Source organism: Mustela nigripes, chromosome 4 (genome assembly GCF_022355385.1).
Source record: "Mustela nigripes isolate SB6536 chromosome 4, MUSNIG.SB6536, whole genome shotgun sequence".
In the NCBI taxonomy this organism is placed as follows: domain Eukaryota; kingdom Metazoa; phylum Chordata; class Mammalia; order Carnivora; family Mustelidae; genus Mustela; species Mustela nigripes.
Window position 1 is genome coordinate 159,436,060 of NC_081560.1, and position 14,240 is coordinate 159,450,299.

At 41.7% G+C, this 14,240-nt stretch overlaps 1 protein-coding gene across 3 annotated transcripts in view; it reads left to right on the forward strand.

The window, feature by feature from the left end:
- PLCE1 (phospholipase C epsilon 1) overlaps positions 1-14,240 on the forward strand; it is a 324,484-nt gene that overhangs the window by 272,108 nt on the left and 38,136 nt on the right. For all 3 annotated transcript variants that reach the window (XM_059398158.1, XM_059398159.1, XM_059398160.1), the window contains 3 exons: positions 1,122-1,280; positions 9,644-9,773; positions 13,702-13,823. In XM_059398158.1, the coding sequence (XP_059254141.1) occupies positions 1,122-1,280; positions 9,644-9,773; positions 13,702-13,823 (411 nt within the window). The remainder of the gene's footprint in view (positions 1-1,121; positions 1,281-9,643; positions 9,774-13,701; positions 13,824-14,240) is intronic.

The following is a 14,240-nucleotide window of genomic DNA, read 5'->3' on the forward strand; positions in this document are numbered from 1 at the left end:
ATTATTCTTGAAATTTTTTTAATTTCTTTTTTTTATGTTCAGTTAGCTAATGTGTAGCACTTGATTAGTTGTTGACATAGTGTTGAACAATCCATTAGCTGGGCTGAAATTTTTATGATTAGCCACTTGTATGTCTGGCTTTAGGTTTAGTTTATTATTTCAGTATTTGATGAATAGCTATAGTTGCTGATAAAGACAGTTTACAGAGAAACTGTACGTGGATAGAAAGAGGGTGTTGTTAGCTGCTCTTGCCAAATCATGGTACTCATTTCTCAATTCCATTAATGAGGCATAGGTACGTTAAACACTATTAAGGTTCCTTTTTTGTTTTCTTTTTGTTTTTTTAAATAAAGATTTTATTTATTTATTTGTCAGTGATAGAGGGAGAGAGAGCGAGTGAGCACAGGCAGACAGAGAGGCAGGCAGAGGCAGAGGGAGAAGCAGGCTCCCTGCCGAGCAAGGAGCCCGATGTGGGACTTGATCACCACCTGAGCCGAAGGCAGCCGCTTAACCAACTGAGCCACCCAGGCGTCCCTGTTTTCTTTTTTTAATTAAAAAATAACTAAAGATAGAAATTGCCATATTTTCTACCCTCCCCCCAGTGGATCATTTTGTGCTTATTCCCACCACCTACCTCCTTGAGGGACACACGTTCCTCTTTGGAGGCCAGTGCTCACAAAATCTTTGTGAAAAGGGTATGTGCAGCTCTTTATACTACATGGTGGCAGATTCTCCGCATTACCTTCATTCTTTGTCGTCACTCTCTAGCTACGTGTAAGTTTTATCCTTTTGACTTCTTACCCACATCTGGGGTGGATCATACTCTACAAACCACAGCCTCTGAGTGTCCTTTTCTTTAATCTGTCAAACCTTAGAGCATTGTCCTAAACAGTTAGAGCTGGCCCCACCTGAAGAAGGCCCTAGACCTCTCCTCCTGACCTTGTAACCACCTCCCTTCCTTCCAGTAAGACAGTGTGGGCGGGGAGGAGGGACACTGCTTCTTTCCTACTTTTTCTCTTCCTAGGGTTTGTAGAACCATTCAACTGAGCTGAAATATCTAGCGAAATAATTCAAGCATAGGTAAAAGGCACTGATGGTGTGTTTTCCTTTATTCTTTGTAGACTGTGTTTGGAGAAAAACTGGTGGCAAAATTCCTGTTTGAGAGCGATTTCTCAGATGATCCAATGCTTCCCTCACCTGACCAACTTAGGAGGAAAGTACTTCTTAAAAATAAGAAGCTAAAAGCTCACCAGACGCCAGTGGATATCTTAAAGCAAAAGGTATTCTCCTCTCATTATAGAGGTTCTAGGTATGTGGTGTGCCCAGAACTAAGAAATCAGTGATATTCTGACCTTTCAGATGACCTACAGAGTAAACAGGTTTTGGCGATTGAGTTTCCTGGGACAATAAATTTGAGTTTTGGCCTTCCCTTTAATAGACTAAGATTGTCCTCCCACTTGCCTAGAATTTTATTTTATGAAATTAATTTCTCATGTAGAATGCATCTCATTGTTTAATTTGCTCTGAGAAGGATAATGTGTGATTCTTGGCTCTGGACCTGGACTTCTTGGCTATCAATCCCACATCAGTGGCTGCAGTCCCCTCTAGGTAAAGCTCCCTTCAGAGTGACCTCCCCCCACACACCATAGGGAGAGCCCCTATAGAGAGAGCACTTGGACAAGGGGCTGTAACTCCTGCAGTCAGTAGTGGAACCCTAACACCATCGGCCCTGTGGTGCCAGCATGGAAGTTGATGTTTCACTGTGGCCTGTGGACTCCAGGGCACTCCCCAACCTGCCTCACCCACAGAGAGCTACTCCCCAAGTATCCCAAACCTGCTTGTATAGAGAGCCTTCGGCCCAAGGATCCACAAAAAAGTTTAGGTCCAGAGCTGAGTTCATATGCCGGGTTGTACGTATCCCAGAGAATGACAGCTGCCAAAATTCTTTGTCTTATTTAGGGCTTTGTCTTTTTCAAAACTTAACAACAGCCGGGGGTTGCCACACAAAGCTCAGTACAGTGGTGCTGTTCCAGCATCAGGGACAGTTCAGAGCTCAACCTAGGTCATGGCCAATGGCTCTTAATTTCTGTCTGGGCCATCACCTCCAAGCCTCTAGCCCCTACTCCGGTCCTGCTTCAGTGGGTTCCAGAGAACAGAGAAATCAGCCAAAGGATTCTATGAGCCCAGCAAATTTGGAACCTTTGTCCAAAGTTATCAATAAAAAAATCTCAAATGTAGTTGAGTCAAGGGTCCAGCTTGACATGGTTGAGTAGTCGATTTGGAGAAATCATCAAATCTTCTAAAAGCCCTGATTTGTGGAACTCAGAGGTAAGGGTCTGAGTTTAAAGTAGACGATATATAACATGATACTGGAGAAAGAGCCTTAGGTGCGGAGCTGAAATGCCAGTTTCTAGTATCTGGCTCTGTCAAACCAGCCATGTGACCATGAGTCAGTCAGCCTTTCTAGGCTTCTGTTTCTTCATCTGTAAAATGGGAATGTTAAGGTAACTAGCTTCACAGGACCTCTCTGACACTAAAATCTCACAAAAGCTTCTCAAAGTGAATCATGGGACCCTTGTCAGAATTGCAGACCACTCTATAAACATTTCATTGTCCCATTTCTCAGGCTCTATTTCAGTATTTCTTGCCATTCAGAATAGTACTGCTTCCCTGAAGGGTCCTTAAAGAATCTTGTCGTCTGCTGTGTAAGTACCAGGGAATTCCCAGGTTGTCAAGGTCACCTGCAGTAGGATTGCAGGCTGCCCAAAGTCCAGGCTGAGTTAGAGATTTACCTGATATCCCCTGAAGATTCAGGTGATGTCAGATGCCCTCAGGGTGGGGGAGGAAGGTGAGATCAGAGGTTCCATCATCTTAGACTTACCTTTCTGAGCAGAAAAATAGATATTTACAGAAAGGGCCCCAAGCCAGTCCAGCCAAGAGATCCCTACTCATCAGGTTTGCCCTAAATAGAGTGGCTCAGGATTACCACAGATGCTGTACAAGTATGGTCATCAAACTTTTTTTGCTCAAATATCTCAAAAAATGTTTGAAAAACTGTATTTTTCACACATTTTCCCCCTTTATACATTTTTTGATTGACATTTAAAAATTTTATCACAGGGGCACCTGGGTGGCTCAGTGGGTTAAAGCCTCTGCCTTCTGCTCAGGTCATGATCCCAGGGTCCTGGGATCGAGCCCCACATCCGGCTCTCTGCTTGGCAGGGAGTCTGCTTTCCTTTCTCTCTCTCTGCCTGCCTCTCTGCCTACTTGTGATCTCTCTCTCTGTCAAATAAATAAATAAAATCTTTAAAAAAAAAATTTTTATCACAAGTCTAAGTAGTTACAAGAGATATATTTTCAAACATGTTATGGATAAGTTATATACCAATATAATGCACAAAACAATCCTCATTGTCAAAGATATCAGCCCAGTCAGCCTGATTTAGTTTGGTCAGAAAAAGTCTGACTTTTTTTTTTTTAATTCAAATAAATATTGTGTTATCATCGCTATGATAACCATCGTCACTTTTGTTTTTTGGTTTGTTTGTTTTTTTCTTAAGATTTTATTTATTTGAGATAGAGTGAGAGCAAGTAAATGAGAGAGCATGAGGAAGGGCAGAGGAGAAGCAGTCTATCTCCTGAGCAGGGAGCCCAACATGGGGCTCCATCACAGGACTCTGGGATCATGACCTAAGCCAAAGGCCAACGCTTAACCAACTAAGCTAAGCCCCCAGGCTCCCCAACCATCTCACTTTTGAATATTAATTCTAAGATGGGTGGATGGGCAGATGAAAGGAAGGAAAGGGAGGGAAGATAGAGAGAGACAGAGACTGGATGGATGGATGGATGGATGGATGGAGAGGAAGGCAGGCAGACAGATAAAGGCATGGATCTTTCAATGTGCTTGTTGTCTAGATGAAATAAGATGTTCCACCCCCCCTTAGTTTTTCAAGACTCTCAAGAGAGAGTCTGTGTTCTCAAATGATCCTTTGCTACTTTGGGTGGTTTTCACCTCATCTCCTGTATCACAGATTTTTCCCCATTTGGTAAGTGAAAGTTACACTTCTCTTTTCTTAAACAAGAGAAGAGTATGACAAGAGCAAGGGAAGGGAGAACCAGCCGACCATACGCTTGCTCACAGATAGTCCTATCTTTTAAAGAGTACACATAGAGATTGAAAATCTTGAATCTAGAAATTGATTCCTTTAAAAATACATGAAGCTGCACATCCCTAGAAGTTGTATGTACCCCGGGGGTCCACAGTTTGAACCACACACAGCTCTTGGCCCAGAGTTGCAAAACCAGCTGCTTTCAGGGGTCAGGCAGAAACATAAAGATGAGGGGCCAGCTGGCTGGTTGACGGTTGGAAATGGTCAGCACGGGAGTGAAGCACACATGCCCTCATAAATGAATGGCTCTAATTACATTCTTTCTAAAACACTGCACCAGCCACACTGTCTGGTCTGGAGGGGAAGTCAGCCCTGAGGGCCACAAGTTAGAGCCCTCGGCTAGGTTTACCTGTGTCCAGATCTGGACTCTCAAAGCTGTTCCAGAAAGCCCAGCATTTGTTTGGGTTCCAGAGACCACAAGATCTATGCTGATGGGCTTTTGTTAGGAAGTCGTGTAACTAAAGTATTAGCATGTGTTCCCACTGCAGCGGCTGCATCAGTAACGGACGGCCCAGAACAGGGTGCTTTTTCTCCTACAACACTGTCCCTCATGCTGTTTTCTTTACTCACCAACTACTTCCCGCTCCTGACTGCCAAGCAGACCCAGCAGCCCTGCACGTACCTCTGTGGTCTTCTAGATGTGGTGGAATGTTGTAGCTGTTGCCTTTCCTGTTCTTTGCAGACATCTGCAGTTACCGCCGATGCAGCCTCCAGTTCACAAATGAATACATTGTGCTATTTGAGAAGTCTTCCTTATGTTGAGCCCAAATCCTGCTCTCTGTTGCTCCTACTCTTTGGCACTGCTTTTTCCCTCTGCAGCTGCACAGACCAGTTCCATAAGAGAGCTAGCATGTGCCTCCCACCAGCTTTTCTCTCTTCCACAAACTAAAGTCTTGTTGTGTCAACTGTTTGTCACAGGATCTAGCTGCTCAGACTCTCTGCTTTCCATTAACAATGTTTGGGATATTCTTGAATTTGTGGATATTCAGGGATATCTTCTCCATCTTAAGATGTAATTTCCAGAACAAGTCAATACTCCAGTTAGGGTCTGACAGCACAAGGAGGAGAGTGAAGCCATCGCCTCTCTTAACTTGGACTTGTACAGCAGTTAAGGCAGCTTATGACTATCCTGGCTTTGAAAACTCTTCAGTGCACACTGGGCTCCTGCGATGTTTGTGCAAAACAAAAAGAGTTCAGTTATTTTCATATGGACTGCTCTTTGGCTAGTCTCCCCATGTCTTCAGGGTTATGGTTGATTTTCATCTTTCACAGGCAGGAGCCTCACATTTATCTCGGTTACATTGGCTCTTCTTGGTTTCGGTATGTCATCGCAGCCTAAAGAGTTCTTAGTGATTTTTGACTTCTGATATCCAATGCATTTATTAGCAGTTTTTTCAAATGGTGCCTTCATCCTTAAGGTTGCCCTTGAGTCAGATGAACAGGCAGAGAGCCCGCCTGTGGTCCTTCTTACAGATCCTTCCTGGAGTTTTTGTGACCGTCCCTCCTGCCTAGTGCTCGCCTCTCCTGCAGCCCACATTTCTCTAGCATCTGCCTTAGCTTCTTTATTTATAGTAGAAAACCAAGTCCCAACCATTTGTGTGACTTTCTCAAAGCCACCCAGCTCAGAGTAGCAGAGCTAGGGTTCAGATTCATGTCTTCAGAAGACTCTTACAAACGTAATGTAGAAGTCGGAATACAGGGGCGCCTGGGTGGCTCAGTCGGTTAAGCATCCAATTCTTGTTTTCAGCTCAGGTCATGATCTTAGGGTCCTGAGATCTCAGGATCATGAGATGATGAGATCATGAGCTCTAGAGAGCTAGATCATGAGATCTAGCCATGCATCGGATTCCATGCTTAGCGTAGGGTCTACTTATCCCTCTCCCTCTGCTCCTTCACCCACTAACACAGAGGCATGCTCTCTCTCTCTCAAATAAATAAAATCTTTTTTTTTAAGTCAGAATACATTGATAATCACTGGAACACTATTAAAAACATAGATTCTTGGGTCCCAGGCTTCCCAACTAAATCAGAATTTCCACAAGGAAACCTGGGTAATCTGTTTATTTAAAAATAATTCTTATCCACCTAGAAGTTTTGAAACACTTCTTATCTGTTATTTCCCACAAAGTGAGTTACCTTACCCAAAAAGTCTAAAGAGTTTAGTGTTCTAGAGATGTGTTCATAGTAAACCCATGCTAACTCTTGCTAATCACCTCTTTATTTTCTGTGTTCACACACCAACCAGTTAATAACCAATTCTGAGGTTTCGTCAGCTATCACCTTGACACTCCCCCTTCTATAATTTCCACAATTTAGCTCTTCTTCCTTTTGTAAAAATGGGACAGTATAATCCCACTTGTAGTTTTTTAAGACTACTTCCAGCTTCCCATGATCTCCCAGGGAGTACCGACAGTGACACCTGCAAAGTCTTTCAGTCACCTGGCAGGTGGTGGGTCTAGACTTGTTGATCTGAGCTCCCATGAGGCTGGATGAGTGAGTGCCCACAGCTCCAGTATGTTCAGAACCAATCCCTGACTTTCCTGGGTCATTGCCATACCAGAAACTCACCCTCAACTCGGGTGGACTGACTTAGAGCCTGAGGGATTTCTGGAGCCTTCCATCTGCATCAGACTCATGCTGAGGTTCTTACTGAGTCTCCCTAACTACACATCAGATCTCTAGTTTTCTGACCTTAATCTCTAGCACTCCAACCCTGTAGACTCAAACAATGCACATTAGATGATAGGGACTCTGCGAGGGGCCAGTGGAATAGAGAAGAGTAAGACATGGCCCCTGTTAGACCCATCTGAGCCAGTCCCCTCATATGAACTCTATATCCAACCCCTTGACCTATGTCTGAATTGCTTTTATTCAAGGACCAGTGTCTTGTATTTTCTGCCTCAGAGGAAGTAGGATATTGCAAAGAATAAGGATGTCAGCTCCTGGTTATCCTTTTGTCCATTTCTCCATATTTCTGTGCTGGTAAAAGTGTTTGGGAGTTTAAGGGACCTTGGCACACTGCTTTCTGATATTGTCAATCCCCAGATCTTTGCATCTTTGTAGAGGATCTACTTGACTCTTTGCATCATCATTCCCAGCCCTTGGTTCTACCTTGAACGCTGGCTGCAGCAAGTTCCTTCTCTTACCCATGACAAATAGACTTGCTTCTGTGGCTCCCCTGTGCCTAGAGCAGATTTCTCAACATTTCAAAGAACACTCATCCTATTGACAGACAATGAGAAAAGGTGGCGGGGTTGGGGGTGCGGTGGAATCCTTGGTTAAAAAGCATGGGAAATGCTGTAGTGGAGCGCTTTGAAGAATCACAGTGCCCTTTAGCATATGAAATAAAGGCTTTGTGAAACCCAGTAGCAGGACTGTTCCAGTTTGTTTAAGCATTGTTCCCAGCCTTCCATTGTGTCTTGTGGTAACTGTAATACAGCTCAGTTTTCACCTACCAGCTATTAACACCCATGGAGCTCATGTTCCATAAAACCCACTTTGAGAAATCCCAGCCTAGACAGTGTTCCATTGTCTCCAGTGGACTGTATTGTAAAATATTTTATGTAGATATAGACACAGACTAAATTGTATCTTCCTATGTATACATTTCTATTATGAAAGTAATATAACCACATCTCAGAAAATTTAGGGAAGAGAGCATCATTTTATTTTTAAACATCCATAATTCCAATGCCAAATAAAACCTGTATTACTGGGGTTCTTAACTTTGGTAATATATCTACAAAGAGAACTCAAGGATCTATGAGTATAGATAGAAAAAAAGTTACATCTCCATTTTCACTAACCTCTAGCTAAAATTTAGCATTTCCTCTGGTAATAAATGTAGGGAACAAACCGCAGTAACCGTGGCAGTACTTGGTCTTCATCAGCAGTAGAAATTATAGTTTTTTCTTTTTTTTTTTTTTTTTAGATTTTATTTATTTATTTGACAGAGAGAGATCACAAGTAGGCAGAGAGGCGGGCAGAGAGAGGGGTGGGGAAAGCAGGCTCCCCACGGAGCAGAGAGCCCGATGCCAGGCTGGATCCCAGGATCCTGAGATCATGACCCAAGCTGAAGGGAGAGGCTTAACCCACTGAGCCACCCAAGGCGCCCCTATAGTTTTTTCTATTACATCACAGTTGTTGCTAATATCTCCAAGAATTACCTATGCTTATCACTACTTCAAAAATGTTATTTGACCTACACTTATACATTTTTGTCTGTGTTAGTAAAGAAATACATATTCTTATAACACCATATTTTTTTAATATTTGATGACTGTATTCAACATTTTTTTGGTAATCTTTTGTATTTTGTTTTATGCACTTAAAATGATTGGGTGCCTGGTTGGCCCAGTTGGTTTAACATCCAGCTCTTGATCTCAGCTCAGATCTTCAACTCAGGGTCATGGGTTCAAGCCCCATATTGGGGTCCATGTTGGGTGTGGAGCTTAGTTAAAAATATAAAATAAAATAAAATTAAATTAAAATAACATTCTGAGAAGGAATCCTGCCTCACCAGACTGATTAAGGGGTTTGTGCACAACAATAGGTCAATAATCCCTGCTGTATTATGCATGTCATTGTATACCATTATAATCATTATAGATAGACACAGACCAAATGATATAGAATTGTATATATATTTACATAGATATATTATATTCATATATATTCAGATGTATAATTATAAACACACAATTCTGCATCCTTTGTTCAGTAAATATATATCACAATTTTTTTTTCAAGCAGATACACCATAGTTTACTGACCCCATTCATCTACTATTGGATTTTAGCTCTGTTTCTTGTTTTTAATTTGTGCAAGTAACTTTTCCTATATTTCTGCTTATTTCCTGTGCTGAGTTCCCAGACCTATATTAACCTTGTGTCCTGTGATATCACCTGACAGTAATTCTAGTCTAATGTAAAGGCACATGATCTCCCTCGAAGCACACATCAAGTTTCCAGATGTTTCTAAACCTGGTTTGTTAATCCGATTGATGGTTCAGATAAAGTCTTTTGAAAAACTTTATTTAAACAATTCTTCATTCAGTCTCATTGTCCATGGGGCCTCTAACCTTTTACTCTAAGTCAAAGCCTTAAAAAAACAGTTTCTAAACAGAGACTTACTTTTCCACAGAGATGGGCTGATTCATTTCATCACTGGGGAGTGATGGTGGTTCTCCCAAGCACCAGCCTTTGTCCTGAAGAGCTTGGCCCAGGGAACCCGGGTGCCTGGGAACAACACATAGGTTCTGTGACTGTCATTAAAAGCTCCTGGATTTCTCTTATAGGGATGTCAACATTTGCCCAAGTAGAGAGACTGAACTTTAGGTGAATCTAGATTTTTGGTTTTTGTCTCAAATGAATCAAAATAGGGTAAGCCTCTTTTTATGACTGTGGCAAGCATCACCTTGAAAGCTACAAATGAACTTGAGTAGCTTCGCATCATTAATTACTCATATCTTACAGGCTCATCAGTTAGCATCCATGCAAGCTCAGGCTTATAATGGGGGGAATGCCAACCCCCCACCTGCTAATAACGAGGAAGAGGAGGATGAAGAGGATGAATATGATTATGACTATGAATCTCTGTCTGATGGTAAGATAAATACAACCCCAGGCTGTGTGCAGGGAAGTGATGGGATGATGTTCTGTTGTAGTTTTTTTGTGTTCTTTTTCTTTCCCCCCAAAAATGAGTCTGACACTCCTCAGGCTAACAGCGCAGATTGTTGTAATCATTGTCCAAGAGTTCCTGAATCCCACTGCTTGGTGAGGACAAGCAAGGATGGGGATTCTGTTATCTTCTACAGCCAACATTCAAGGAAAGAAGAGGAGGGTGTAGGAAGCAGCACAGGAGTCATTCCTGACTGGGTTTCTGGAGGAAAAGGAGGAATGGCAGCAGAGATCCCATTCTCACCCTTCAGTCTCTGCGGTAGCGAATGTTCTCGCAGGAATAGTGACTGCTCGCTAGTTGCACTCCTCAAACACCTGCAGGGGGCAGCACCACAGTTTTGTGCTCTCTGCTCCTCTCTCTCATGGTCTTCACTCCTGTTCTGTAAGGAGTATAGAAAAAACAAACAAAAAACAGCATTTCACTTTCTCCTCTCCCTGGTTCTCGTATCACTAAACCAACAAGATATTTCCGTCTGGCTTCACCAAACAGACAAAATATGGCTGATGGCTAGTGGCACAATATAAATATCACATGAATGAAGTTGCTTGCAGATTACAAGTGAAGAGTTACTCTTCCATGAGAATTAGATTTCATGTGTGTCTCATTGTACTAAATTGGTTATAGATTGCAAAATGTTTTCTAGGTACCATTGCTGATGGTAAACAGTTTCATTTCAGCAACTTTTGAAAAGCAATGTATTGAAAAATGGCCAGAGTTTCTATTTATATAAATAACATTGTATGTGTAGAATAAATTACATCTGTCAGATCATTGTTTTGCTAATATGTAGCTATGCCCAGACCAGCAGTCACTTACCATTGACATTAAGACAGCCATGCTACCCTCCCCCAAATACCTGCTTCTCATGCTCCAGGTCTGCCTGCCCCCTAGTTCTGTCGTGTTCCTTGACATTCCATCAGGGTCACGAGGTACAGCCCAGTCTCCTTTTCCCTCCCAGATACGATCCTAGTCTATGTCCATTTAATGTTTGTCCTCAGTAATAGCTGGTTTCTTCATACTATCCACTAAAAGCCCAATTTACTTGACCTGAAATCCCATCGGATAATGTGAGGGGCGCCTACTCTAATGGGAAGGTAAAAAGAGGGGGGAAATGAAAAGGAATCAAGATAATTTATTGAATCCTATTCCTGAAAAGTTGTGGGAATATAAATATTCTTACATTGATTTATTCTTCCCCATGGAACTCTATTATGATTATGGTGTCCCAGAAGAACAAATTTATTCAAATAAGAAACAAAAACCACATATGCTTCAGAAATCAACCAATCCAGATGTCATTTGCCCCTGTGAGAAGTTAGTTCCTTGGAAGTTATATTCACTCTCTATCATAAATTACTCCTATGTTTTTTCTGTACTTTTGAGAACAGAAAGAAGAGACTTTTCTTAATTATTAGTATTAATATTATATGAAAGTTTTTGATATGCAAGTAACAAAATGATCAGGAATTTGTTTATTTCAGTTAGGAGAGTAAAATTTAAGCCATACCCCACTGAATACCTAAGATAGTTGCATGTTTGCTTAAAGCCTGACTGGGACACATGGAAGTGGAGCCTCACTAAGTCCTCCTTCAATAAACTATGAAACGATGGGTCAATGTCCTATCTCCACTCTAGGCCTCATGACCCTCAGCTGTGTAATGAAAAGCTTCTATTTGGTGTTGGCTGGTGTTCTCCCTTCTTCTAGCACTAACACCTAAGGTCTGTGACAGCTGAAGGCCACTGCCTGCCACCACATGGGTATTTCCCACTTCATTGACAGATTCCTCCACCTGGCTGATTCCCAAAAAGGCTTTGTGGCTTTCCCATATCTAGTGTAAGCTGGTCGTGTTGAGGCTTCCTTGTGCTTCTGCTAAATGTCCTGTCAGTCTTTCAATCTTGGTTGTGGTTGGTGTAGTGCCTCACTCACCTCCGGGCAGTTCCTCTACCAGCTTCACATCCTCTAGCTAAGATGAGATGGGAATGGAAACCTGCCTGCTATGGATAGAACCATTCGGAGCTTCCTAGGGGTCCTCAGAGGTTTCTCAGCTTCTTGTAATGATGGGTCCCTCTGAGAAGGAAATGAAGAAATTAGGACCACTCCTCTCAGAGAAAGAAACGTGCTCTCAAAATTCTGCGTACAGTTGCAGGAGTGTGGCTGGCCTTCTGAGGCCCTCGCAGACATCCCAAGGGAAGAGCTCATCTGTAGAATCTGGGTGGCCTAGTTTATCTCTGGAACAGCTCTGGTCCTCGGTGTTCATGTCTATAAAATGAGAGAATTAGTCTAAAACCTCTTTGGGCAGTAAAAATGTGATGATTCCTAACCACAAAGTTAATTCCAGAGGATCTAAAGGAAGTTACAATGAGGCCCACGTGTTTCAGGAATTCCTTCTCTGCCTTTTGGCCAGTTAGTCCTTCATGAGTGTCTAGTTAATTAAGTTCTGTTAACTATATATAGATTAATTTTCTTCCAACCTTGCTGTTTATCTTGACTAGCTTTGAACAAGCATCAGAGTACAGATTTGAACTTGTGACTTAATACAGACATTCTGTGACAGTGACTGCATGATTCTAGCAAATTAATCCATGTCTGTCCATGTGATATAACGCATCAGTGGGAATGTTATGACAGTCAGTCACTGAAAATAGGTAATGTGAATGTGGCCGTGTGATTAACACTAAAAATATTTCCATTTCTTTTATTGCTAGCCCTTGCATCCCTAACAGTCAAAATATTAAATCAATAGAGGATTTCTTGTTTCATTTCTCTTATAATCTAAGCTATTGTTATTTATGCTTTGCTTCAAACCTTAGTTTAATATATCTGGCTTTTTGTCTTAATTTTCCTTACTTTTATCCCCTTTCTGGTTCTGTTTTTCCATAGCAGATGTCCTTACTGCTTCTCCTGCTCCTAACAGTCAGGAAGGTAAAGCCATTTGAATGGGACATTTTAACTGCATGAATGTCGGCATTCTGTGTCCAGTTTTTTAGGCCTTATTAGCATGATGAAATCGTGTTACTTACATGAGTAAAAGTGTAATAAAATGATTGATCTCGTTTATTTCCTGGCAGCCTGCATGACCCTCACTTGATATGAGGATATTTTGGCCTAAGCATATATATGGTCTGATAAAATAGTGAAACTTGAGTGAGAAGTGAGAGCATTCTTATTTTTCATTTTAAAAGAGCATAACTGTAATGTGCATTTAACACCTTTAAAGTCATTTTGAATAGAAATACCAAAACAAGAGCAACGTTTATCTGTCATGCTTTAGCTATTATTAGATATATGTTAATTTCTATCCTTGAGGTTTTTGCTTAATAAACTCCCAAACAATTATGAAAAGTTTACTTTCCAGTTAAGTAGAATTGTGAAAACTGCATTGCAAATAACAGTATCTCTTTTCCCCAGGTCTTGACATTTCTAAAGGTAAAAGAAGCTAATAGCTTCATTTTAAAGTGAGAGTGATTAACTCCTGTATACACCATCTAGAAGTACTTCTACTACTAAGTTATCCCCAGACTTGGGTGCTGAGGCTTCTGACGCGAGGGTATCTAATGTAAGGTTTGCATGGTCCTAATGATCTGTACGGACATGAGCCTTCTCATTTAGATTATGTCTGTAGGGTACCAAAACTACTTTGAATGAGTCCATTCAAAATAAATAAATATATCATTGACCAAATTTAACAGATTTTTAAAATAACACCCCAAGCCATAATTTTGGTAACATGTAGCCAGAGCCTCAGTCTTAACCAATAAGCACGAGTGTCTGGATATCCTTGAATGATGTAGACATAGCTTGTAGGTGACGCATTGGGTTCTCATTTGCTGAAGCCTGCCCACTTATTTTCAGACAACATTCTAGAAGACAGACCTGAAAATAAATCATGTAATGACAAGCTTCAGTTTGAGTATAATGAAGAAATCCCCAAGAGGATAAAGAAAGCAGATAACTCTGCCTGCAACAAAGGAAAGGTGGGTGAATGGTTTCTGTTCAGTTACTCTTGGGCCATGGCACTCCTGTCAGTTGCGGGTGAAATTTCACTCCCTCCCTGTCCCTTTCCTTCATATTTCCCCCTCCCTTTCTCTTAGATGCCAAAGCCCACATGGCGATGCTATGGGACACACACCTGCCATTTGTAGAAGGTTAGTCACTGGTTCATCCAACCAGTGGCTGCAGAAGCATACAGTGTGGCAGGCACTGCGGTGGCAGGCATGGAAGGTGGTTTAGTGATGGAGACAAATACGTAAACAGAGCTTGTAGCTGAATACAAAGGCCAGTGACTACACAGTCTTATTGGAGCATCAGGGGGATGATATCAGAAAAGAAGATTTGGCCAAGCAGACAAAAACAGGGCATTTAGGCCAAGAGGAGGACAGCCTGCTGCATGC